The 27,777-nt window shown below is 48.4% G+C and overlaps 1 protein-coding gene across 1 annotated transcript in view; it reads right to left on the bottom strand.

Moving 5' to 3' along the window:
• Positions 1-1,913: 1,913 nt before the first annotated feature.
• Positions 1,914-27,777, bottom strand: part of LOC134022400 (adhesion G protein-coupled receptor A3) — an 81,422-nt gene continuing 55,558 nt past the window's right edge. Inside the window, exons 13-19 of the mRNA XM_062463884.1 lie at positions 27,229-27,436; positions 26,495-26,703; positions 14,131-14,258; positions 11,320-11,443; positions 7,805-7,950; positions 3,787-3,882; positions 1,914-3,350 (exon numbers count right to left, since the gene is read on the bottom strand). Coding sequence (XP_062319868.1) covers positions 1,952-3,350; positions 3,787-3,882; positions 7,805-7,950; positions 11,320-11,443; positions 14,131-14,258; positions 26,495-26,703; positions 27,229-27,436 — 2,310 coding nt within the window. The 3' untranslated portion in view covers positions 1,914-1,951. The remainder of the gene's footprint in view (positions 3,351-3,786; positions 3,883-7,804; positions 7,951-11,319; positions 11,444-14,130; positions 14,259-26,494; positions 26,704-27,228; positions 27,437-27,777) is intronic.

Below are 27,777 nucleotides of genomic sequence, written 5' to 3'. Positions count from 1 at the left end.
GATACTGTCACAAAGTCAGTTATTCCACTAAATAAGGACAAAGGAAGTCATGCTTCATCTTTTTCCTTCTAAAAGTCTCTCATTTTCCCTGTCCTCAAATGAAACGTTACCTTGCATGTTTTCATCTGATATTCATATGGAAAATACTGTCTCTATCTTCAAATCCTTACAATATTTCTAACATTCTGGCCAGAGTCGATTAAAATGTAGATCGAGTTCAAAAACAGTGGTGGCATACTCAATGTAGTCAAGTCTTAAAACCTTATATGGAACAGAAAAGACAACAACAACAAAATAAATGCAAAAACGTGACATCTCTAAACTCAGATACTGAGCAATAACATAGAGAGGAACATTTTTCCCATGTGTTTTCTTTACAGATAGATTTATTTACTCTTAAATATTTTAAATCTCATATAAAAGAATCAGTCGGAAACAATTTCTATGTACATTAGAGGAGAGTGCACATTATGGATAAATATATGGATGGATGGATAGATGGAAGAATGGAGTGCAAATCATGGGTATTTTTGCTGGTAGCTGTAATATAGTTGCAGTTTATTCTGTGGTTACCTACCATGTCAATGCTGAATCACTGGTCGCAATATTGCGACACAGTTAAGTCGATACCGCCACCATCATTCATACTCTGCTAGAAGCATATCTTTTATGCTCTGTGGTGAGGAAGTGCTTCAAAGTGACGGTGACCTTGATGACAATAAACACTGCATTTCCACACAGCATCGCCTCAGAAGTAACTGGGACAATAATAGCATAATGATAGCAAACAGCAAGAAAGAATATGCCTGTTGCTATGTTCTCGCCTGATCAGCAAGTCAAACTCAATATCAAATGAATGCGCATTAATGTACACACAAAAACACACAACATATAGTAGCTACATACAACAAGGCATGCATGCTCTGGGGTCTCTATTGAAAGCAAATACATGATTGTAATTTAGCATTGATCACTGGCACCATCTGCTCAGTATAGCTCCTTCTGTTTAGTATATGTTGTGAGAGTGTTGAAGCAAGAGGGAGGATCCAATAATAGAATAGTTCAACAGGAAGTTGATCTGTGTGGCACTGTGTTCGATTGGATATCATGGTAAACAGTGACACAAACAATCCCACCTAGCTCTAGCACCGGGCACTATACATAATGTACTAGATGCTGTTATTGTTGCTGAACACGTCTCCAAAAGACACAACAGTTAAGACATCATACACATAGGACATTCAATATAAACCTGGAACAGAATACTCAGTAATGTTGGGTTCACTTAACTTTTCAGTTGTCTTTTTTAATTTCCACAACTTATTGGCATCCACAGAACTCTGGTGAGATCAGTAATCTTTGTATATTTACTAAGAAACCACTAGTTGATATTCACAGTATACAGTTAGTACGCTTTTTTCACTGGCAGAAAAATAACAAAATGGACTCTAATTGCTGGTTTGTTTGTCTAAAACATGAAAACCAAGAGTTTTTTTTGAAGTACTGGAATGACACAACCGAGTCGTCAACAGAATTAGATTCTCCTTTTAAAACTCCTATAGAGGTTGTATCTATCCACACACCCACACACACATCCACATTCTCACACAGATCTGTCACATGGAGGTAAATATACCTTGGATAAGAGGTATGTCTGTCGGCGGTAGGGCTCCCTGTACTCCCTTAGGGAGACAGATCTGTTCTGCTGACTGCATGGCTGGCCGTCACAGGCTGTCATTTAACTGTACAGTGAAATAAGAGCTTTGAAAACACAGGAAATGCAACATGAAAGTAAAAAAAAACCAGCATGTGATGTGTTTTTGAACAGCTCGCTTCATTGTTAAATCCAAGAAAAGGAGTGAGGTGCGGATCTGGAAAAGAAGACGGGCGGGAAGTGGGGGTGGGGGGGTGGGGGGGGGGGTGGGGGGGGAGGGAAGGAAGGGTGGGGCGGCTACACAGTAGTTTCGTTTCTCCAGGGTCCGGTGCGTATATTCCCTGTGCTGTCCGACGCATACAGGAAGCCCTCATGCAGGCTGCCCTTTAGAATCCCGTTCTGATTGGGCGGGTTCTGCGGGTAGGACTGTCTGCGCGGGTGCATCTCTAGGTGGTGATGCGGCGCCATCAAGTCCTCCTCCGCCATCTTGCCACAGCCGCACAGGAAGGTGCCCGTGTCGCCCGCCTCCGCCTGGCACAAGGTGGGGAACAGGTCCGTCTTGGCGCAGCAGATGTGCCGGTGGCAGGTGTTGTGGCACGCCAGGGCCTCGGGGGCGACGACATGGCACGCGTGGTGTCCTTCGTGGTGACACTCGGGGTGGCCCTCGTGGGCCAGGTGGCACAGGTGGGCGTGGCGCTCGTGCGTGCTGTGAGGGCTGTCCGTGTGGGAGCTGTGCACGCTGCCGCCGTCCACGCTGGAGGGGATGTGGTAGGCGTACTCCCGTTCCCCCCCGGAGCCTGCTCCGCTGGCCCCCGCCCGCTGGCGCCCAAAGTGCCGGCCCTTAGTCCTGGTGCTGCCCTTGAGGCAGCGGTGCAGGTGGATGCCGGGCCGGTAGCCCTCGGGGTCGGCATGCAGGAGCACGTGCGGGGCCGGCTCCTCCTCCATCAGCTGCTGGCTGTGCAGGGCGGCACAGCAGGGGGTCACGGGCGCCAGGCAGGTGACGTGGTTCTGCCCCGACGACGCCAGCCCGCTGAACTTGCAGTGAGCGGAGGGCGGGCCGTGGCCACAGCCCATCATGGCCTTGCCCGGGCACGGAGAGTCTAGGTGGCAGTGGCTGTGCCCGTGGCTGTGCGTATCCCCGTTCACGTTGACCTTGGGGCGGGCGTGGCCGCCGTGGCAGCCGTTGGTGGCCTGTCGGCCGGGGCAGCAGGAGCACCAGCAGTGCCAGACATCGTCTCGCTTGGCACAGTGGTGGATGAGGACGAACAGACCCAGCGTGACGGAGAAGGCACCATACAGGCAGCTGAAGATCATGTCCAGGAAGTGGCCCTGGGACACGGCCAGCGCCCCGAAGGCCCAGGTGGCCAGGAAGAGGAAGAGGGTGAAAGCGGCTGTGCGTAGCTGGGCCTTGAAGGAGTGCTCGTTGGCCAGGAGCGACGGGTTGATGATGCCGGGGCAGCCCGGGGGGCAGGGCCCGCTGGTGGGTTGGGCGCCCGGCTCCCCCTGGTGGCACTGTGCCAGGTCGGCGGACGCCAGTCTCTGCTGCTCCTCCGTCAGGGCCTTCAGCTCGTACTTCCTCTCCGGGTGGCGCCGCAGATGGACGAATGTGCACAGGAAGTAGATGCAGGTTACAAGGACGATGAACGCCACCGGGCCGTAGAAAGCTCCTAGACTTGGCTCCCATGCCATCCAGCAGCTGGAACAGACACAGCACACACGCACACACGCACACACACACACACACACAAACTAGCATGGGCATCCCTGCTAACATAACCTTGGATTGATGTTTGATTTATCAAACATTAGTCTACACATTAACCAACACATACAAGCCCACACAAAACATCTACAGGGCTTAGGAGGTATTGAACTGCCACAGGGAGGGAGGGAGGGAGTGGGAGGTGTATAAAACACATATTTGAGTGTGACTCATAACATGAAACCAAGCTGCATATTTGGAGTGTTAATGAAGACAATTGAATATATGTGTGTGCATGGGTGCGTGTGTGTGTATGCAAGCGTGTGTGCATATGTGTGAATGTCTGGATGTTGTTATCTGAGATGTCGAGTGTGTGTGTGTGTGTGTGTGTGGCGTGACATTAAGTGTGAGAGTGTAAGCTGGGACTCACTATGGAGCCTGTTCTCCACTGCCGTAGTTTTCAATGTTGGTGGCTGCCGTGACCCCACAGATAATGAGGGGAACTCCGCCACTGACTAGATAAAACCTGAGGATGGACAGAGGGGAGAGATTAGAGAAAATGATGTGCGACATAGTTAAGACGGTATGTAACATGAATACGCTCTCTGCGTAGGGATTGAATCAATAGTACAATGTCACTGGGAGAGTTGGAGGAGGAGGTAGAGAGAGAGAGAGAGAGAGAGAGAGAGAGAGAGAGAGAGAGAGAGAGAGAGAGAGAGAGAGAGAGAGAGAGAGGGAGAGAGAGAGAGCAAAAGACAGCTCTGAGATGCAGAATGTCACACGACAAGAAGGCAAACAGCTATATTTGTGCAGAAGGTGTTTCCCCAGTCAGGTACATAAGCTTCCCTCACTCTCTTCCAATATGAGACAGGGCTACTGTTCCTCAACACACTTATTACTGCCTCTCCTCTGCAAAATTATTGATAGCAGACACCACACAGCTTGGAAAACGGGAAGAGAGTAGGTGTGTCTGTGGTCAAGCTGCCATACAACCACTTTCCACCACTGATGGAAGTGCATCTCTTTGGGAATAGTATGCTGGATTTCATTTTCGTGCAAACCTTCAAACTTTTGTGTTGCATTCTGCCCGCAGGTCGATGAAAGTGAGGCTCGTCTGTATATGTATGTGTGCATGTGTGTTTGTGGGAGTTGGTATAGGTCTACTTGAGCGGTTTCTCTCTCTCTCTCTCTCTTTTTCATTCTCTTCCACTCTTGTTTCCTCAATACTGTTCTGTGTTTAAATCGGCAACTCTTCTCCCTTCCATTGTCCTTTTGTTTTTCTCTCATTCTACCTCTGTTCTTCCCCTCTTTCTTACATTTTCTTTGCTATGTGTCCTCTTCTGTCAGTCTCAAACGCTGCATCTCTATCCCGTCTGTCTGTCTGTCTCTTCTCTCCCCCACTCGATCTCTCTTCCTCACACAGTGACTGCACCCATCCCCAAAATTCAATTACAATCAAGATGTTTGTCTGGGCAGGTGGAAAGGGAGTGTGTGTGTGTCAGTGTGTCCGTGTGTGTCCGTGTGTGTGTGTGTGTGTGTGTGTGTATGCGTAAAGGGCTGGGGCATTACCAGCGCTGACGCTGTCTGAGTGGAGCGATCCCCCCAGGGATATTCTCTCCAACAGAAAGCCATTTACAAAACCGTCAGGGAGATAAGCACAAAGAAGAAGGAGAAGAAGTAGATGTTCAGGCTGGAGCTTGACGACCCCCTCTCTCTCTGCGTTCGAAAAGCCCTGCTGCCAGTCACACACAGACGCAAACACACACCCACACTTACTCCAAACCCGGTGACTCGACATGGGTGTGTACGTTCAAGTATTTAAACTCAAAATGGCAGTACTGGGGTCGGCCGGTGACTTAAGAGTAAGTTTGGGAAGCAGCGTTGGTTTGATATAAATAGACATCGAATCCCCTGGTGAAAGAACAGTCTCCGTCCCCTGCTCTGCGTACTAAACTGCCCTCTCTCCCACTCTCTATCTCTCCCACTCGCTCTATTTCTTTTTCTCCGTCTGGCCTTGGAAATTCATTACTCATTTCTTCACCATAGACTTTCTAAAAACAGATCCAGAACAGCACGATGCGTTAAACTGACAGCTGCATCTGACTGAAAAATCAAGCCCTGTCAAGTCATGGCGCACCGAGCTTGTGTTTTGTACAGAAATGAAGCAAGAAATATATAAATAGTGACTACTGTGTGCTTGTTAAAATGTATGTTTGTGTGTGTGTGCGTGTAACGGTGACTTATTAGTATGCAGGCATTTCAACTGTTGGCCAACAGAGCAGGAGTCAACTGGCAAAAGGTCATCAGGATAGGCCGCTGGATTAGCTGACAGACCAATAAGCCGTTGTTGCCATCGGAGGCTGTCATTGGTGTGTTTCTGGAGCTCAGGAGATGGGTGGGGAGGGAAGGAGGAAAGTAGAAGGGAAGGGGGAAGAGAGGAAGAAGGGATGAGGGAAATTGATTTGTCTCCAGCGGCTAAGTCTCATAGCCTGGTCTCTCTCTGATGGCGAGCATTATAGTCAATCAAGGGGGATCAAATCTGCCGCAAACGCTACAACCCCCCCAGTCGTAGCCCTCTCTGGCTCTTGAGCACATGACCACGTAGGCCTTCGAAACGTATTAAGCTGTCCAAAGGCGGCAGAGGATTTGCCTGTAAATCTGCTCGAGCTGCTCCAGGACTGGGGCTCCTTGTTCTGCTGGGTCATCCTTGGTGACCTTCACAGGCCTTCAGAGACTCACACACATCTTACACATGACCATGCATTTGGGGATTGATGGTGCAACTACAATCTTACCAACATACCCGCCAACCTGTCTGTCTGTCTGCCTGTCTGTTTGTCTGTTTGCCTGTCTGCCTGTGTATCTGTCTGTCTGAATTTAATTCCAGGTGCCTGAAAATCCTTTCTCAGCCCTACAGGACTTCATGTGCTATTTCAAAGCCTGGATCTGCAAAGAGCTCACACAGCACCTTCCCCACCTTCCATCCAAAATATCTTGATCCTCTTTAAATGTGCCAGACAACATGACTAAGCAGAAAAAAAAGTGAAACATGAAAACCTAGAAGCAACAGTGAAACTGATGCTGATGGCAATGAAAGCTGTCGGAGCCAAACCAGATTGAGATTTGTGACGGAACTTCCAAGGTCCAGCAACTCAGCAGGCCCTCGAAGGTGACGGAGGCCATTAGTCACAGCCTTGGGCCATCGTCATGGGAACAGGTTGCTTAGGATATTTCCTCTTTGTGTGAACAGATACTTCCTCCACCTTGATCTATCCTTCTTAGTCATCTGATTTTGCAAATGGCCTTTATTTGCCTAAATTGCGAAAACAAAGGAGAAAATGACCATGATGTTGATGAGGAGGATGATGATGAAGAGGATAATGATGATTAGAAAAGCTTCCCTTGCAGACACACTCTCCCTGGGCATATGTAGCCAGCTGCCTATGTGTTAGACAGCGTTGCTAAGCAGCAGCCTGTACCTTGAAAGTCACCCCTGCCTCGCTCCCTAAGAAGGCTATTCTGAACTGAATAGGCCTCATTTCTGGAATTTAGCAGATTAAAAAGAGCTGTCTATGCCCCCAAGTAATTTGGGGTATTTTCAAGCAAATTTTAGCATTATGTGAGTCATATTATTTAAAGCCAAACTTCTTTCCCTGATGGAAGCGCATGACTCAAGAGTGTAATGTTTCTCATTTCTAGACAATAGACCCCACATTGGAAACAGTGGCAGTAAAATCAAGACGAAGAGTGAACCAGTTCTGGGACTGTGGAACGCAAACTAGTTGGAGAAACCTCTTCTGATGCACAATAACACTGAAATAACACCTGACACACACACACACATACACCCACACCCAACATGCCTGTACAGAGACATGCACAACTACCAACACAAACAACACAGAAAACCCAGACTGAAACATGACATATCATCCACATCTCTTTCTTGGAAATAATCCACAAACTAAATGATCACTCTCACTCTCGGTAGAAAACAACATCGACATAATACCAAAGAAAGGTGACCAAGCCCAAGATTACAAATCAAAGTCTTTAACAAGGCGCCGCCATCACAGGACTGGCTGTGGGAGGATCTTCAGCAAACAGAGCGAGCTCCTGTGATTGTGGAAGACTTCTTCGTGTCTCTCTGGCTTACATGAGGCACGTACTGAGCGGAAAATGAAATAAGAAAGCAGAGAATTGTTTGCTGAACCAGTTCCTGACCCCTCAAAATACACCCAGAGCACAATCCCAGCGAGATATATCATCTACAGAAAGTTCAGAAGCCAATGCTTTGCTGCACACTCGTTCACAGACGCAGCCTCATGCGTACATGGGCAGATTTGTGCATACAAACACTTCAAAATTCATAACCTGCAGCAGAGATTTTTCACAGAGAGGTGATCCATGACTCGGTGTGTTTGAGTGTGTGTGTGTGCTGTGCTTACCTCAGCAGAGGCTGTCTGGGGGGCGCTGGTGGGTCACCGTCCTGGGTCTGTGGTGGCTTCTTGGTCACCTGCTTGTAAATGTTCCTGGCCGTCACCCCCAGCCACAACATGGTGGAGAGCGATGAGTAGTGTAACACCACGCCAACCTGCAGCATGAAGAGGATCACACGTACACACACACACGCACACACACACACACACACACACACACACACACACACACACACACACACACACACACAGAAAGCATGTCAGATGCTACATCCCTTCACAATCGCACGTCTCTCTGTATCTTTTTCTCTCTTGATCACACACTGCTGACTGGAGGGAAAGCTTTCGCTTACACACGGTGCCACAGTGCTTGCACTTGCCACCGCAATCAATGTCACTTCAAGGGCCTTTCCACAGAGCCCGCCTTTCACTCAAGACTGCACCTTCATACCTTTTAAGGTGTCAAGAGGAGTTTACTCTGAAAGAGACGTTGAACTGATGTGAAGAGTGATGGAGCTATCAGGGGGAAAAACAACTTTTTACTGGGAGTCTAACTGATAGATATCAACCACATCTTCACCATACACTTCTAGTTAGAGGACAACTAGCTTGAGCTGAAGAGGAGACTTCTGGTTTTGAATGTTGCTCACGTTCAGCTTGTGTACACAAGTTGCAGACGCAAGTGCACCGTTGTCTGAAACACTATTCACTCTCTTGTTTTTAATATTCATGAAACCTATTTGAATAGTAATTGATGTGCAGTTGTTCCAAGGCTCTGTCAGCGGAAAGAAAGCTCCGGAAAAGAAAGCTCAGGAAGAAAAAAAACATGGAAAGACAGGACAAAGGGGGAGAGCGCCTCACTCGGTCCCGTAACTCAAATGTTCGGATCTCAGAAGTATCCTACCCAGTGTGGTATCCATACTTGGATCTGTAGGGAGCAAGAGAGAGCCATACTTGCAGTAGCAAGTGAGGTCATACCTAAAAACACTGAGTCAGTCCAGGTGTGACTGTATAGGAGATCCCCACATGCCCACCAGGGCCGACTAAAGGAGCGCGCAGGACCGGCAAATGGACAGACGGAGAGAATGCAGTGGATGGGGTTGGAGGAATGTGATGTGAGTGAGTCACTGTGCAGACCAAATGACTGTTCAGTATGTGATGTGAGTGGGTTGTTAGGAAGTGTGGGGTTACTGCCCCCGTTCCTGTCATAGATCGTAGAACCTCACGGGGATAGACAAGACACTGACTAACATTGGAGAAGACAGAGTGACTGTGCAGAAAGAGTGGGCGGAAGGAGTGTGCCAGAGAAAATGAAGAGAAGAGGAGAGGGGGAGAGCTGGAGGAATAGAGGGGGAGGAGATGGCGGAGGAGGAGGGGTGTATCTGCTTGAAGTACTGAGAAGCTGCCAGAACTGGTTCCACGGATCCTTGAAGTTCCCCTGGTTGGGGGAGGGGGGAGGTGGGGGTGTCATGTAGCCATCTCTCCCCTCAGGGAAGAGGAGCCCTGCTGGGCTTGAGAGGGATCTCGCAAACGGCGGGGGTGGAGGGTGTCTTCCTATGGTGGCAAAGTTATCACCACCAGTTCTGCGTGGCTCTGTATAACTTAGCGAAGCCTTGCTAACTGGCATCCAAATTGCAACAGTCTTCTATGTCGCCACTTTCATTGTTGACATAGACAGGGTACATATCAAGACTGTCAACAAAGATTTGACCGTGGCGAGTGTTTCTTTCGTCACAGGCATCGGTGACCTTGTTCTGGAGCGGCTGCTTGTAACTCGCTGCACATGTTGCTCATGCAGTAAAGGTAAATGGGATATGCTAATTGAGGGTTATTAATGCAACATTAAGCAGTGGGGGAGCAGGTAAGTCGATGGCAAAGTGGGAGTGGGGAGGGGGGGGGGGGCACGGCAGGCGCCAGTCATCTCAGGAGCGGAGAGAAGGCTGTCACGCTTTGACGGGGGCTGACAGGAAACAGAGGCGCCTCGCTGCCGTCCCTGTCACCGTGCCTCGCAGCCTAGCTCGCTGCTAGCTTCCACTGAGCTACGCTGAGCTAGCGCTAGCCCCGCCATGTTGAGACGCAGGCATTCCAGCGTGGAAGAGGAGGAGGACGAGCTGAAGTGGTTGTGACAGGAGGATAGACGGCCGCCTCATACCGGCTGCTTCGAGATCGAGAGAGGGAAAGAGAGAGAGAGAAAGAAAAGAAAGAGAGCGAGAGGTGGGTGATAGATGTAGGGGATGAGGGGATCTTTGCTGTGGCTGACTGCCCACATGCTGAGTGGATGAGGCAGAGGAGGGACAGCACACTTCACCTGATGAGTCCCCGTCACTTCCACCCATCAATCTGGTCACATGTGCCCCTGGTTACAGACATAATTCTTCCTTCTTTCCCCTCTTTCTCTCTCTCTCTCTCTCTCTCTCTCTTTCTCTCTCTCTCTCTCTCTCTCTCTCTCTCTCTCTCTCTCTCTCTCTCTCTCTCTCTCTCTCTCTCTCTCTCTCTCTCTCTCTCTCTCTCGCCCTCTCTCTCTCTCTCTCGCTCTCTCTCCCTTTCTCTCGCTCTCTTTCCCTCTCTCCCTCTCTCCCTATCACTCTCACTTACTGAGTCTTATCTCAACACTTAACACAAGTTACACCCAGTATCCTCCTGGATTTCTATGCTTTCGGGGGCTGAGCGGCCACGCCACGGCATCCAGGCCCCGTGCCCTCAGGGTCTTTCGTGCAAAGCAGGACCCCCTGGAGGGGAGGCACGGTTCCGTCTGGCACAGACACATCCAGCCCTGCTCTACACAGCGTCACATCCAAGTGTTAGTGCAGCCAGCGGGAGAGACAGTGCTCCAGTGACCTGTTCTCCAATCCTACACCGGCATGTGGGGGGTCATCAACGCAGTGTCCCGCCGCGCCACTGGCTGCCTGGCGCCGCCTGGGCTCCCTCGCTAGCCGTGGGCGGGATGACAAAGATACCTTGTGTACAGGCTCAGAGTCAAACGGCGGTGTTGGCGACACTGGCGGCTGAAATCCCCCAAGCAGGCGGTACGGCGGGGCTAATTAGGATGACAGACTGTCTTCAAGGGCCCCTGAGGGAGGGGAGGAGGAGAAGAGGACATCCAGGGAACGGCTCTGTCGCTTCTATCACAGGACAGGGCCAGGCGGTTGTCTTTACAACCATCACAAACACCACCATCACCATCCCCCTGGGCTGTGGTACAGAGTAGGCAATAGGAGAGAGACAGTGAGAGAGATCTTGAAAGAAAGAGAGAGATAGAGATACAGAGAAAGAAAGAAAGAAAGAAAGAAAGGGAGAGCAAGAGCAAGAGAGCATTTATGCACTTCAAGCTCTTGTCTCATTGTCCCTTCACTTTGGATAAAGTGAGGCTCGCCATGTTTCCAGTGCATCAAAGAGGAGCGAGAGGCCAGGTCCGGCTATACATCCTGGCACTCTGCTCCACTGACCACCTCAATAGACATTCATAATCAATTTCCTGGAGAGCTTTGAGAGCGCACAGGGAAATGAAAAGCGAGTGCACTTACGGCTTGACAGATGATGGGGTATTTGATTCGATTGATGCCCCCGGCGAACACTGCGAAGGTCAGGGCCGTGTGGAAACAGAAGTTGAGGAGCATGTGCCATCCCTTCCTGCTGATACGGATGGTGCTGCCGGAGGAGAGAGATAGGGGGAGAGATTGGGAGAGAGAGAGAGAGAGAGAGAGAGAGAGAGAGAGAGAGAGAGAGAGAGAGAGAGAGAGAGAGAGAGGGGAGGGAGAGAGAGTGAGGAGGGGGTGAGAAAAAGGAGAAGAGAGAGAGAGAAAGGGAAATAGAGAACAGATGACAAACAGTCAAATAATTAGGTGATATGGCAGATGATTGACATGTCTTGTATTACTGTACATTCCTTCACAAGATTAAACATGTCAACGTTCAACACAGCATAATGTATTATAGGTGTGGTTGTCTGGTGGTATGTATTGTAAGCACATGTAGCTGACAAGAATGCCCTGTGCAGTTCAGAACACAGCTAAGTCATCCACTTGCTCGAACATTTTATGTGCGCAGCAGAATTTGGCTCAATGGTGAATAAACAAAATAGCAGATGGATTCCAGTACGCTGATTCAATTGAAACACTCCACAATAGAGCACTACACGCACACACACACACACACACATTCTTTGAGAAACGGACTGAAAGTGTTATACACCCTTGGGCTCAGCACTTAACCCGTATTGCCACCAGTCAGTCCAGCTGTTCTGCACTACTGTGTACTGTGCTACACTACTGTGTACTGTGCTACACTAATGTGTACTGTGCTACACTATGTAGGTCAGCCAATACAAATGTACAGTATTCGACCAGATTAGGTTGGAGTCAAAACACTAATGGACCAAATCTATTATATATCTCCCAACATACAGCCTTCTAAAGGCATTCCCCTCTTGGTGACTGCCAACAGACCTTCAGTGTACCTTACTCATCGAAAAAGGGAATTTAGTTTATAACAAAGCCGACAGAGAATAGCCTTAGCAACCATAACATTTCAAGTGCTGACATTCATCACAAACACTCATTATCATAATCGTAAACCGTGAAAAACAACATCCTTTGATATCTAGGGAGCCTCGCTCGGCTCACCAAAATGGCGGAGAGCGCAGCCTCGGTTGAATGTGAGCCAAGTGCAGCCAGGGAGCGCCAGGGAGCGACAGGGGGGCTGTGAGGCGTGTCCAGGGGACGGCCTGGCTGGCTCTCTGCTCTGTGCCAGCGCGGGGCAAGCTGCTGCCTGGGCTGGTTGTTGCTGCCCAGGTGCTGAACTCCATCCAGGAGCGGGGCTATAAATCAGTCGGGCTTCTGGCTACACGGGAGGGTGTTTTTTCATGGGCTCCCCGTATTGGCTTTCAGTGGGTCAAGTACATTAACCTGGCAACCCTCCACATCCCCATCCCTCCAGAGAAGCACGTGACTAAAATATTCCCCCCTCCCAGCACACTCCACTCCCCTCGCTCGCTTTTCCTCTCCCCGTAAACCCTCAAAAGGGACATAAAACCCTATAGTGGTGCTGGGAGAGAGGGGAAGGGACTGTTCTCCTGCAATGTCTGCATGTGAGTGTGCTCTTTAACAAGCTTTCATTCATCTTTGGGCGCAAGACGAATCTTGCACTGGGCATTTCCTTCCTTTAACAAGCTCACCATCCTACATCTGTGCCGGTCTATACACTATCACCTGGTGTTGGGGCTGAGAGGTGAAAGCCAGCCAGCCAATGACAGCCAGCCAGCCAGTGACAGCCAGCCAGCCAGCCAGCCAGTGACAGCCGGCCAGCCAGCCAGTGACAGCCGGCCAGCCAGCCAGTGACAGCCAGCCAGCCAGCCAGTGACAGCCAGGGAAGTGCTACTACACATGCCGCAGCAGTAAGGAGCGCTCAGGCCTGTGTCTGGGGCGGCAGGGAGGGGAGGTGTTAAGCGCGTGCTGCAGCTGGGAGACAGAAGCGCATTGACAGTGAGCGGTTACATGCTGTCTGGATCCAAGCATGCGCACGCACGCACGCCCACACACACACACACACACACCCACACAGACACACCGATGAAAACTGTGTTCATTGTGTAATCCTCCTTTATCCAGTGTATTCAGAGAGCTTCCCACACAAGAAAGGCCATGTTGAGGCCATACACTCAGCTGTACCTTTGTCCAGGATCTTCTGCTCCAGTATCTAACATGGGCTCAAGGTGAATGTGTGGGCCACACTAATGACATGAATACAGGCTGCCAACAGCCTCCAGCCCTCTCTGGTCCCTCAGCAGTGGATGAACAGTGGATGAACAGGGAGACGCTAGCTCCTAGCCCAGGGGCTTCACACTCTCATTAACCAGCCTCGAATGAACAAGGGCACAGGAGATGGCCTGGATCCAATGGAAATTTGATTGAGCCGTCTCTTCAAAAAAGGCTGCGTTTGTTAGGTGTCGGTGTTGCACGCACACACACGCGCGCTCACACACACACACTCCATCCATCCTGTGCTTTAGATCCGTGACTCAGAAAAGGCTGCAGCGTTTCTTCTTGCCGGCCTAAAGCGTCTGACTCACACACAGTCCAGGAACAGGACGGAGGGAGAGACAAACAAACAGGAAAAGAGAGGTGGTGTAGAGATGGAGACGGGAGCGGAGGAAGGGAATTGCGGCTCCCAGTTCTCCCAATTCCTGCCCCCAGCTTCCCTTTGAATTTAAGGGGGTAAATACAAACACTCGGAAGGATCCAAATAAAGAGCGGGTCCACGGGCCGCACACAGTCATCCACAGACGCACAGGCATGCAGCCAGTCATAGAAGAGGCAGAAGAGGCATTAAGTGGTTACCTGTGATGCACGATGTATGTGATGATGGAGGCGAAGAGGCAGAGCAACATGACCGCCGTGCAGGCATACACGACAGGGTGCAGAAACTCCCCAGGGTACGGGGGGAAAGACAGCACATTCTTCAGATCCTGAGAGAGAGAGAGAGAGAGAGAGAGAGAGAGAGAGAGAGAGAGAGAGAGAGATAGAGAGAGAGAATAATAGAAACAGAGAGAAAGCGGGAGAGAAAATGACAGAAATTAGGAGAAAGAGCAATGGAGAGAAAGAGAGAGAGAGCAGGAGAGACAAAGTGAAAAAGAACAAGAGAGAAAATGGGAGAGAGAGACCTCACAGTCAGACAACGCACAGTGCTATTGAAGTATGTTCTCATATACATAAACTCTATAGTGACTTGAACAAACCATAATACCTCTTTATAGTATGTCTGTGTAAACACATTTCTATAATAATGTTGTCTAGATGCTTCCAATCATTGCCTCACAGGGACATTTCTGTAGTAAATCTACTGGGACTACCTTGCTAAATGTACACTGTCAATGAGCAGCAGGAAACACAGCTCAATAATCAGAAAGCAGATAGACAGACTGCTGTTCGGCAGCAAATAGACAAGCTTCCAAAGGAAAAGTATGTCAGGCACATCACTCATGACTCGGCACGATTTCCCCTAATGAGCACAACATAGACCCGAGGCCAGGAGAGGGAGCCAATCATCATGCCTATTCCTGTTAAAGACACTCAAGCAGACACTTTTTATAGTGGGTGTGGCTGCTGGTCTAAACATCAGGAGAGCTTTACAGAGCATGTAGGGTAGAACACATGCTGACAGGGCTGTTTCATAGATATGACCCAGCATATCATCAGATCCCCCTGAGGTCCTGTGTCTGGGTGTGAGAGAGTGATGCACAACCAGCCGTCTCTTTGCCCAGCCAAGCAAAACCCCCTCTCTGGGTTCACCTACAGGGCTGGCTCAGGGGTCCGTAGGGGCCTGTAGGGGTCATGACTCAGACATTCCACATGGTGGGCACTAATAGGTCCGGTCAGGGCGGGTGGGATTGGGCAAGCCAAAGGGTAGCGGATGGGAGCGTGATCTGTGGCATTTCCACTGATGTGACAGTGTGAGAGAAAGACTGGGAGTCACAGCATTACAATCCAGCTGTACCCGAACATGAACTGAGTGAGAGAAGAAAGTACGGGGATGCAGAGAGAGATGGGAACCAGAGGGGGGAATGAGAGGGGAATGAGATGGGTAAATAAAGCGAGGAAATAGATGGCAAAGGGGCTGGGGAGTGTGCGCGCAGAGGGGGATTTGGATGTGCTAAAAACAGAGGCGGAAAGAGATGCTGACATGGAGAGATGCGAGAGGGAGACAGGGTATCTAGGGGACGATATGAAGCTGAAATGTGGCTCTCTGTGATGGGATATGACAGCTACTGTACTTAAATGGCCGGGGGGGGGAGGAGGGGGGGGGGGGAGGCGGGGGGAGTGCAGGGGTCGGCCAAGGGTGATCTCTCCGAGTCAAAGGTTCTCATGGGACATATTAGCATCAATGAGCCTCTAATGATAGCTGAGCCTGTCTGCCTCCCTCTCCCGGCCGTCCCCTGAGACTGTACAGTACTTAACCATTTACTAGCACTGCTGACAACCTACTGTAGGGTGACTGTGTTCTCAACAAAGAGTCAGGGAAGGATTTAACCAGAGGGGTCTAGCAGAGAAATCTATTCCCTGACTGAGAGAGACTGTTGTAGCTCCTAAAGCAGCCAGGCAGGGGAAAGAAGAGGCACAGCAAGAGAGAGCTCCCACTCTCTGGGCCAGCTGAGGCCTGGATTTACTGCAGCATTGAGGGGAAAAAGGCTGCATAATAGCACTGTGTTAACAGACCAGCTAACAGGCTAGCGCCCAGTCCAACAAATCAGCTCACAATAAAAGTAGTGAGAGAAAGCCTAGCTGACACATTAACCACTTCAACGGAGGACTGGTGAATTGCTGATATACTTAACTCAGGCCTAATCTAACAAGCCTCGCCGACCATTTCGCTAACGAGCCCGTGGCTAAGCTAACTGACCCGTTAATGGTCCAGCTTGTATTGAAGGCCCCTGAATGAGGCGCCGCTGGAGAGAAATGGTGGAGGAAAAGGGGGGTGGAGACAGAGGATGGGCAGTAGGGAGGGAGGGGGGGGATGTCACTTTCACCAGGCGGATGGGCCCTGAGAAAAATAGCGAGGCACACTACAGGGCACCCAGAACAAATTGTTCCTATGGTTCCTGGTCCCAGTGTTTATGCTCCTAGGGAGGTGCTGCCACTAGGACAGAATGACGCTCTGCCCGACTCTCATACTGAGCAGGGGAGAGAAGCCTGCTGCTGGCTGAGACACTGGCTGTAGCAGTTGCTTCAGTACTATCACAAAAAGACTGCCACCATAACTCATATAGGATACCACAGAATGCCCCACAGTAGATTCTGATAAATATATCTTCATGATAAATAACGGTTCTTTTCGTTAATCCCGCTAACATTGCTCAGTATGGATTTGCAAAACCAGTGTCTGCTGTGCCACCACTTACAAACAAACAGCGAGCCCATATCGATGGCAGGGTTGTAATTCCTGACCTAGCAGTTAAAATGAGTGATAATACCCTGGCCCTGCTGCAGAACAATCCACTTCCTGTAAAGTCTACCAACAGCTCTTCAGTTAGCCAGCCAGCCAACGTCATGTCAGATAAGGACAGAAGCCAGCTTCAAATGTGACTCCTCCACTCCAGTTATTATCATTATTACTATCATATTACATCACGGTGCTGTGCTGTGGCTGGGCTGACTTTATTACTGCAGAGGAGAGGGGGTAGGGGGGGGGGTCATGTGGGTAGACTCCAACAGGGACAATTCATTAGAGACTCAGACCGAATATTACTGTGGCCAAGCCAGCTGGGTTTTATTTTGGATTAGGGCTGGCGTAGCTACATCTAAGCATGCACCTATTGTATTCTGCAGTCCCCTGCTGTAGCTAAACAGGCCCCTGTTTATCCCACGTCTGTGTGGTTAGCTACAACTTTAATCCAGACTTGGCTCCTGCCCCCACCTCTTCGCCAAAAAACAGATTACTGGTGTCAATTAAACGTGACCATGTCCATAATCTCAAGTCAAACAAGTCAAAAGGAAGGACAGCGGCTTTGGACTACAGTGTCCTCCTGCCTGGAGGGAAACATTGGAGGATATTCATAGATATTCAGAGTTCAAAGGTCCAGCATTCTGTATGATGTTTTGAGTGCTCTGTTACTAGGGTGATGAAATATTCAGATATTTAGAGGGTTAAAGGGGTAGATTCATGCAATGCTGGTCGAGGCCATCCGTCAGAGGAATGGACTCAATGGTTTCCTCGTCCTCATCTCTGCAAGGGGAGTTAGGTGGCTGAGCGGTGAGGGAATCGGGCTAGTAATCCGAAGGTTGCCAGTTCGATTCCCGGTCATGCCAACTGACGTTGTGTCCTTGGGCAAGGCACTTCACCCTGTACTTACTGTAAGTCACTCTGGATAAGAGCGTCTGCTAAATGTAAGGTCAATACGGTTTGTATTCATAGAGCACAGATGAAACTATATATTGCACCTTGAAGGATTATGGCCAAACTACAAATGCTCCCTCTCTCTTTGTCTGTCTCGCTCACATACAAACACACACGCACGGCAACGCACGCGCACGAAATTAAAATCCTTTGGCAGACTGCCCTAGGGCTCCAAGCTGGCATCCAGCGCCATGCTTTATCATCCTTGAACGTGCCGTGTGAACACTGGAACGAAGCTGGGGAGCGAGTGCAAATCAAACCCTACGACACCCCCCCCCCAGACCCGCCCCACCGGACAGCACAGACCGGGACCCATCTAACACCTGAGTCTGGCAACGCTCACGTAATCTTTAGCCAACACCGGCCAAGGTCATTCATCTTTCATGTCAGTCACACCTTGGCGTGTCAGTCAGTCGGTCGGCTGCGTCGTCGCAGCATCTGGAAAGCTGGGATCAGACAGACAAGCATCGCACAGCTTCTTTCTTCCCTCTAAATGTTCACCGATTAGGTCAACAAGCCCACTGCTGTGAGGGTAATCAAATCAACTTCAATGAAATAAACAGCCATCAAATCAGGCCGCATTATGAGTTGATGAATCTCATTTGAACTACAATAGAAAAGTCCCCCCAGACCAGTGCTATCATTTGAGGCTCAGGCATGTACTTTGTGTTCTATTTATTTACTTAGACATCAAGTGCCATCGTAGTGTAAGGCTCTCCATTACAGTGAGTCTCCCTTTTTTCAGATTCATGAGCTGCATAACGTATTGGCATTATTTGTAAATATTGTCCTGTCTGTGCAATCAAATAGCACAAAAGACATATTGTCCCATAACTGTCAGTGGAGGTACAGACGCACAGTGACTAATGTCCGTCTGCTTTGTCTAATGTGACTTTGCAAGGCTAAACCTGGACCCAACCACACCCTCTACGAGCCCAGCTCTCACCCTCCCTCCCACACAGAGTATTGCAACACGTTAGTCTGTGATAGTGCATTCGGAGGCATCCAGCCTCAAACAATGACAGCCTAATCAATGCACACGTTCATGCGCTGGCCTGGTGAAGAGAGAGCCGGCTGGTGGGTGTTGTCTGGGGCTGAGAGGGTGACTCATCTCTCCACCACACACTACAGCAGTCTCTCCACCACACACTAAGGTAGTCTCTCCACCACACACTACAGCAGTCTCTCCACCACACACTAAGGTAGTCTCTCCACCACACACTAAGGCAGTCTCTCCACCACACACTAAGGTAGTCTCTCCACCACACACTACAGCAGTCTCTCCACCACACACTAAGGTAGTCTCTCCACCACACACTAAGGCAGTCTCTCCACCACACACTACAGCAGTCTCTCCACCACACACTACAGCAGTCTCTCCACCACACACTAAGGCAGTCTCTCCACCACACACTAAGGCAGTCTCTCCACCACACACTACAGCAGTCTCTCCACCACACACTAAGGCAGTCTCTCCACCACACACTACAGCAGTCTCTCCACCACACACTACAGCAGTGTCTCCACCACACACCACAGCAGTCTCGACGGAGGAGGCACCGTCTACTTTGAATACGTACACGCGGGCGACGGCGCGAGCGTAAGCACACTCACTGACACGGTTGTGCACGTAAACACACACACACACACTCATGCCTCGTGGGACCTCATGCGGCTCAGCACACTGCGAGGGGAGCATGGGATACGTCTCTTCCTATCTTCATCCTTACAGGTTGACACAATGTGCTCAGAAAGGCCATTTTTCTCCTGTGACAAATAGACTGAATAGAAACATGGCCAAGGGTGACTCGGTCTGAAGGTTTTTGAGGCCGAGTAGGACACAACCAAACACATCGGCCTAGAGTATTGTACCAAGTACGACACACACAGTAGAGAGACTGAACCACTCCCAGCTTAAGGTCCCTTGGATAAACAACGTATGTTTCAGTGCATGGTGTTTAACGACTTTCAGCTACTGAAATCACTACACTCACCAGAGAGTCGTCTTCACATCTGCTTCTGCCTGGCCAACACATCCATCTCTCCCTTGCTATCCATACCCCTCCTATCTCTCTCTCTCTATTTAACTCCCAAGCTCTGTCATCCTATGGGAACAATGCAGTACTGCTAGCTGGCAACATAAAAAGCTGTGTAATGCTAGACCACTGATGACTCCATTAGATTTGCCATAAAAACCACATTGTCTCCAAAAGCACTTCAGAGTGAATTTGCCTGAGCTCCTTGCCAAAGCAAATGTGCTTCAATGCTGCTGCAACAATATTCAAGCTTTCCCCCTACCGGATCCAGCATCCAAGCTTGCAAAGACACTCCTTACCTGTACAGCAACTGTCCGTACGACAGGGAGAGTAGGAGACAGAAGAGAGAGCAACAAGGCTTGAATATGAATGTGACAACCGTGTGTGCACTACGCTGCTAAAAGCCAGAGAGTAAAAGTAGAGGAATGAGAAGGTGAAGAGGGAGATAGTGAGAGATAAACAAAGGCAGAGACAGATAGTGAGAGGTATATCATTATCTTCAAGTCCTTATAAAACCTGCGGTTGTGACTCAGACCACAAGCCCTAACGCCCCCCCCCCCCTCCCCCCAGGGCCCCCCTCCGTTTCCACGACGAGGCAATCTTTCCTTCCATTTTTGATTATGGATTGCGTGACATGATCTTGGCCAATCCCATTTCGCCAGCTGACAGTTATGCTGGCAGTGCCATTTAGCTCTAAGTGGGCGCTCCATCTTTTCCAGCAGCCATTTACATGTTTGTGTCTCATTAGGACATTTTTTTAAGGCTGGCCCAGTGTCTGGAGGGCGGAGGGGGAATTTCACTGACCAGATTAGTTTTCACCTTTGATACGAGAGCATATCGCTCACCCGCTGGAATGGGATTTGGGGAGCGAATTGAGTGGGCTTTGAAGTTAAACCGCTGCCGTGCTAAGGCCGATCTCTAGAGAAATACTAATGTGCAACATGACTCACACACACACACACACACACACCCAAACACAGGCACACACATCCACGTACTGATGAAAGCTCAACACCATGCAAACACCCCCAACCCATGCTCACACCTCTATGCCATACACGTACACACACAAACGTAACCTTGACAAATAATATAAGTATTTTAAACACATGCTCTCAAAATGTACTGTATATGCCATGTGGCAACACTCCAACAATTGGCATGAAAACATCTTGTCAAGCAAAAGCCTCTGTGACACCTTAGGACCCCACTGAAGTCACCTGCATAACAGCATGATCCAGCATTCAGGCACATTACATTCACAGTACCCAGGAACCGAGCACAACCGCGGAGAAAATAATTTGTTTGAATATTTCAATTCCGCTGAGCTGATAAGGCATTCAAAGGCTACTTAATAGAGCTTGCCACAGATACACCCCCCCCCCCCCTCCCCCCTCCTCTTTGTCGCCCACCTTCAAATCATACAAGTCTAATTTTCTCCTGTCCTTATCAGACCCTGAGGTGCACTGGGGCCTCTTCACATCAATAAGATACCACGTAATTAGGAGTCTGCATCCTGCAGCAGCACAGAGCACATCTCAGGGACAGTGACAAAACAGAACTACAACCCCCAGCACTGACCTTGTCCCCTAATGCAATGATAAGGTCATGCAGTCAAAGTTCAGAGGTCAATGTGATGCGGCTGCTGTACCACAGTGCTGGTGTAAACTACTGGGAATTAGTCACCTGTGACCTGGAATGGGGACTAGTACGCTAACAAATCCTTCCCCTAGCCAGTTGTCTGGGCAATTGATTAGAGCAGCTGTTGTGGCCTTTAACCCCCAGAATTCCCTGATGTCCCTGTTTCCCATCTCCTTTTTTTCTCGCGAGCTGCCAGCTAGAACAGCACAGCAAAAGATGTGTGGGAGACCTGGGGGAGATGGGCTGTCTTGGCTGACAAGACAGGCAGACAGCGGAGCCAGCCAGCCAGCCGAGGCTGGTCTGGATCGCACTGTACCACGAATGGTCCTAATAGAGGGGAAATCAGCTCTAAATGTGTTTGTCTAGACTGGCCAGCATTTTGTAAATGAGGTGCTGTCGGGTTCACTTAGAGGCACAAACAATAAATAGTACTCCTCGGGAAGGAAGGCTGTTACCCGCATGGTCTCCTGTCCAGGTTTGGAGGCAGCTTTCTGGGCTGTGCTACTGGGTACAATGTTGTAGCGGGAGTCTTGATGAAGAGCTCGAGCTGACTTGTTGAGTTTGAGATTGTCTGAGGGATTTGTTGTAAGATGTGACAAAGAATAAACTGTCTATTCAAAGAAAGATCTATGCGTGCTTCCTTCTATCAATAAGCAGTTAGCATACCGTGCAATTGTTCAAAGTCTGGCAAAAACCTTTAATCAGGACAGAAAGTCAACGATATGATTATTGTTCATGAATTACATTTGTCAGCATGGATAGATTAACAATTGAAGTCAGTGTAGCTTTAGTCTTCATAAAACTGCTGGGCTCCTTAGGCTGCCAATTACCCAGTTATTTTATATAAACAACAACAAAACTGTGAAAGCACTGAATAGGCCATTAACTTCCTATGGATTGTATTGCTTTGTTGTCTATGTACAAATCCACACACATACAGTACAAATCCACACGGAAACACACACACACCTACAAACACATCCATTTATTCAAGACTTCCCTTCTGCTGGGAACATCTTTCAACTACTTAGATGAAGACTAACAGTCATTTGAATACCAATTGGCTATAAAGTAATGCAATTTGTACCCAAAATAAGGCCAGAATGAATAAGGCCTGATGAAAAACGGAGGCGTGTATCTCAGTCAATATGTATGTAATATGTATAAGTCAGGGAAGAAGAGAAATAAGACGCGAAACGGACTGCTGGCTGACTCCAGCAGTGCCCGGGAGAAAAGTGTTGATGGTCCAGATTAATGGTGGGCAGAGCTCCTCAGAACTCATTACTCATGAAGAAAACAATCTGCATCACACGCCAAACCATTGGCAAGCAGCAATCTGTTAAGGAAGCGAGGAAGACCACTTGCTCAGCTCGACCAATCACACCAAAGTGATTAGCTAGCAGCTCAAGCCAAGCTCAGACTGGACAGCTCAGAACTAGGAGGAGTAAGGAGAGCTGTAGCCTTCCAAACCAGAGAGACCATTCCAAACCAGTGGTTCTGGCGTTGGTGTAAATCCACAGCCACGCGTAGGTGACTGCCTTCATACAGCCTCCTGCTCTCGACAACAATGCCACTGGAAGCTACAAATAAAACTTGGACACATTGAATTTGATAGTTCAATTCTTAAACTGTAAGTGCCTAAACACTGTGCAAGAAAGTGAGCCAATTAGTGATATCAGCTGTTCAAGCTGCCAACTAAAGCAACCTTTTGTCCCGTGAGTAGAGAGCAGATCTTTGTGTTCCCTGCGTGTGGCCATGTTCCTTCTTTTGCCTGGCTGCACCAGCAGAAGGCTGGAGGCAGGAGGCAGCCTGGTTGCCCACGCAGTGCTGGACAGGGATGTGTGTTCCTCCATACGCTGCCATCTTTTAAACAAGAGTGGGAGAACTGCAGGTCAGGGGTCACCAAAGGGTGACTGGCTTGCAAATTGTCAGCATGCCCTCCTAGCATCCTTAGGCCCCTCTGCTGTGTCACACACTGTGACACTCACATGGCACAGAGTGTACTTTCACCATAAAACAACACAGGCAAAACATTAGTCTTGTATAGTATAATGGCAATAATTAGTATAATGGCAGCCGATCACTGGTATTCTGTTTGTGTTGAGAGGTTTCACCTGAAAACAAAGTCAAAGCTATTCTACGAAAGCGAACCTTACAGCTCATCTATTTAGCTTCACTCAGACACCTAATGTGTATTATGTGGTGCTGAGCCATCACTGAGCAAGACTATCTATTTTCTATTAAGCATCACACAGACAGCTTGTCCTAATGGGCATATGACAATATATCTCTGAATTGCTTCTCTGTTATTGGCCTATGGCTTCAGAGCCTTTGTTATGATTGGATACTGACAAAAGACAGCTTCCCTGCATTCCGCTCTTTCTCAAAAGGTCTGTTTGTGCATGTTAAACAGGGACGCAATCAGATGGAGAACTTTGCATCCTACGATGCCCGTGTTTTTGACAGAGAGAAAAAAAAAACATACAGCCGGTTAAGAGGGAAAAGGCTTGTCAATCTTGATGAAGACTGATGATCAGGCTGCATTGCTGTAAATGAATAAGTCAGCCCTCCCTTTCCAGTAGAGACATGCCTAATAAGAGAAGGGGGCTGGGCCACTCCAAACTACACCAGACAAGACCAAGCCATGCTGGGCATGTTTAATCTAACCAATGGATTGGAATGAGACTGGCACTGTCCAAGGTGCTGAAAGCTGGAAGGCAGTGTGGTAGTGGTCTGTAAGCCCACAGAGTACCACAGTATCCCTTAACGATTCAGACAGTTAATAAGCATTAGTAGTCTTAGCATCCGGCTGCTTTTTTTTTCTTCTTTCAATATAAGCCTATAATGAAGTGGGTGTAACTAGTGATCTAACTGTCTGTTTGTAAATAACAAATGTAGTTCTACAGTTACTCTGACAGCAGCAAAATGCCCTGGGGGAATATCCTACCAAGCAACACATGGATGATGGAGCTTGTCCAATATCCTTCCTCATTGAACATTCTAACCACTGATAGAAGACAGGCTCTCTCTAGTTGGTGTTCCTAAGCCAAGTCAAAAGCATGTCATTAAACCCCTTTGTTAATATCCCAAACAATAACTGGACGGAAATCCCCAGGGACAATTGTATTGGTCTGTCACACTATTTGTAGACTAATCACCTTCACACACAAGCCCCCTAAATGCTGAATAAAAACTGCCCATCACATAAAGGCTGGAGACTGTGGCGAGTCGCTCTCTCTCTCTTGCTTTCTCTCTCTCACGCTCTCTCACTCACCCTCTCTCAATCGCTCTATCGTGTGGACAATTTTCTCAATTTTCCATCGTACAAAGCAGTATTTTATGGCCAATCCTGTCATTTTGTTCTGAATGGTTTACCCCCACATTGGTCGGTATTGTACAATATAGAGTTTATATTTTCAGTTTGGGGCTTTGATGTGTAATCCAGATAAGGGGTCACCTCAAACTGCTCCACATAACCTCTGCCTGTATATATGGGATGATAATGACAAATATATCACAAAAGTGATATGAAAGTAAGAGTTACTCACAGTACGTCTTTACTGCAATGGTTTTAAAAGATTATGGGAAAAGTTTGGACATGGGTCCATGAATGGTTCCTTGAATCCATTGAAACAGATGCTAGCTTCCCCTCAAACTGAGGGGTCAGGTTATTTTTTTATAATACTGTGTGGCCCATGAATCCGTTCTCCACTGAAGGATTAAGAAAATATGATAGTAGCAGCTAGCCAGCTGGTCATTAAGAGCTTATGCAACAGGTTTAATGTGCCAGAGCAAGCCTTAAAAGAACACACCGCAAAAGCTGTAGAATAGACAGGAGAGTGATGTCACGAGTCCGTAAATAAGGGTCATTTTCTCGGGCACTGCAGAGACATACTGCGGGTGTGGTGACTGCATTAGCAAACACGCGATCTTCTCCGCGCAAACATCCGAATAAAACGCAGGGTCTTCTACCACTGACCGTGGAGCAACAGCTCCCTATACCACCGCCATCACTTCTATTTGACATGCCCTGAAGTTCAAATCATTAATCTGGTGTCACGTCCATTAACTAAATTGCCTCGCGATCTCACTTTAGTCTTGAGCTGACAGCCACAAGGTACCCAATGACGGCGCGCTGTCAAGCGCAGCGAAAAGCGTCTCCCCTTGACCAGGTTGGATATTAAATATACATACATTGCCTCAGCCCCGTACAATAACAACCTGACATATCTGCGCTCCATTTAAGAACAACTTGGTATTCTAAACACAACTAGCTCGCTCCCAGAGTCTTCTGCGCTGCTTTTCCCTCTCCCATCTTAAAACCAACACTCTTTCCTTTGGGGTTTTCACAAGCATATTTCTGAACATGAATAGCAACAAAATTAAAGCGCCTCATAAATTGTGCAGGTAAAAAGCTACCATCATTTCAAGCACACCACTTTCATGCACTACCAAGGACTGACCTCCCAGTCTAGCGAATCCCACTCTTCGGTAAACATCCGGAGGATTGCTGTTCGTCCAAAAGCGGACCAGGCGCAGCGGCACTACGGAACGACTGAGCGATGCGATGCCATAGCGCTATTGGTATTTTCCACATGAAATCAATTTTAATAGGGAACGACTGCAAGAGAAGGCTTCCGAAAATACACAATGCGACGTCAAGACCAAGCAAGCTAGATTAACGATTCCGTGCTTTACAATCGAACACTTCGGTGGGAAAGGTTGGAACCAATTAGTACACCACTTGCGCTCGCAGGCGAATACTGACAAGGCGCACGTTCTATTGAGCATCGTTTTATTTCAGATGCTGTAGAGCTTTTGGAGGAGGAGGCACTCAACAAAATCAACAACTTCTCTCAAAAGCATTTTACTGGCTATAACATAACAAAATAATGTCATTCTTAACCAGATAATATTGCGCAAATTGCCATAGACATTTTCCTCGGCGGGAAAACTAAATACAAAGATTTTTAAGGTCCCTTTTATCATAAAGTGTTTGGCAAAACACGTGACCCTCCTTTCCTTTGTGAAATGGGTGCATTTGATACATAATAAGAAACAACCAGTTCAAAAGGTTGGGAACAGTGGGTCTGGTGAGGGGGAGGGAATGAATGACACCACTAACTGTACTCACCATTAGCACAGCAAAGTTATTGTGATGAGTGCAATGAATAGTGGTCGTGTTGCCCGCGGAGCCTGTTATGTGGCACCCCTCTGCCCGCCAGCCACCGTGCCCATCTAGCAAGTCAAAATCCCAATAGGCTGCGGTGGGGTCTACACCCAGCGCAAAGTGCCTGAGAGCGATGGTAACGGAGTGCACGGCGCTTCCGAGGCTGCACCCATCTGCAAGAAAGCAACACATTATGTTAGGGAAACCAAGTAGAAAGTCTTAAAGTGCAAAAGCCATAGCTAGTTGGCACGCACAAATAGATTCGGGCGCACACACAAGCACAAAATACACACACACTTTATTTGCAGTGGTTGTTATAGGTTGTAAAATCAGTAACTTAATGTGTGTGTATATTTATACTTCATTCAGTAATAAGTTAGGGTTGTGCATCGGCTAGATACATAGATTGTAAGATCACCCTTTAGGTATCACCAGTGAGTTAAGTATATGTTGTCTACGTTAACAAATGGTGACGTATTGATATCAGGCAATAAAGCGTGATCAGATGTGTGACAGTTGAAAATATGAATGAAAGACAGACAAACGCATAGAATAAAACATGATTCTTAGTCGACGCCTGCAGATTACGCCGAATAAGGATATGTTACATGCATGCGCGTGTTCCTGTGTTGTCGACAGCTCATTGTAGACAGACCGTTGACATCATAGGCATGATGATAAAATGGATGTCCTCTTACCTAATTTGGTGAAAGCAACTGGTGTTGAAACACTCCTACGTTTTCCATCATCTGCAAGATTTGACGAATTCCCTGTGCAAGGAAAGAGTTTCCCATTTCGAAAGACAATAAACTGCAGCTTGCAAGTCGAGTTATCAACAGATTGCAACGCTGAGGGGATAGGCGTACCAGCCAGTGGTACATGGATTGAGGCGACTGCCACTGAGTTCTGCGGATGGAATAAAAAAGGACAAAATAAAAATTAAATAATGCCATTCGCTATTGATGCGCTGAAAATGTTAACTCCAGAAGGGCAAGACTGACAAATTGTTTCCCATGCGGAGGCGACCAGAGAGATCAAGTAAGAAGGGGACTAGGGTATCACCCGGTACGTCTGAAGCGCTCTCGTGCGCCTATTTGGTCAGGCTCCCTGCCGCAGAGGTGGAAATGGTTCTTACCATTTCAGCTCCAGGGCACATCAACACTGCAGCTTGATTTAAAGAGACAACCGGCCTCACTTTATCTTCCCCTCACAATTCATAAACACCACGGAACTCCCTGAAATGATCC

This window comes from Osmerus eperlanus, chromosome 6, assembly GCF_963692335.1.
Source record: "Osmerus eperlanus chromosome 6, fOsmEpe2.1, whole genome shotgun sequence".
NCBI lineage: Eukaryota > Metazoa > Chordata > Actinopteri > Osmeriformes > Osmeridae > Osmerus > Osmerus eperlanus.
Note: the sequence above shows the minus strand (reverse complement) of the source record. Positions and strands in the feature narration are given on the sequence as shown.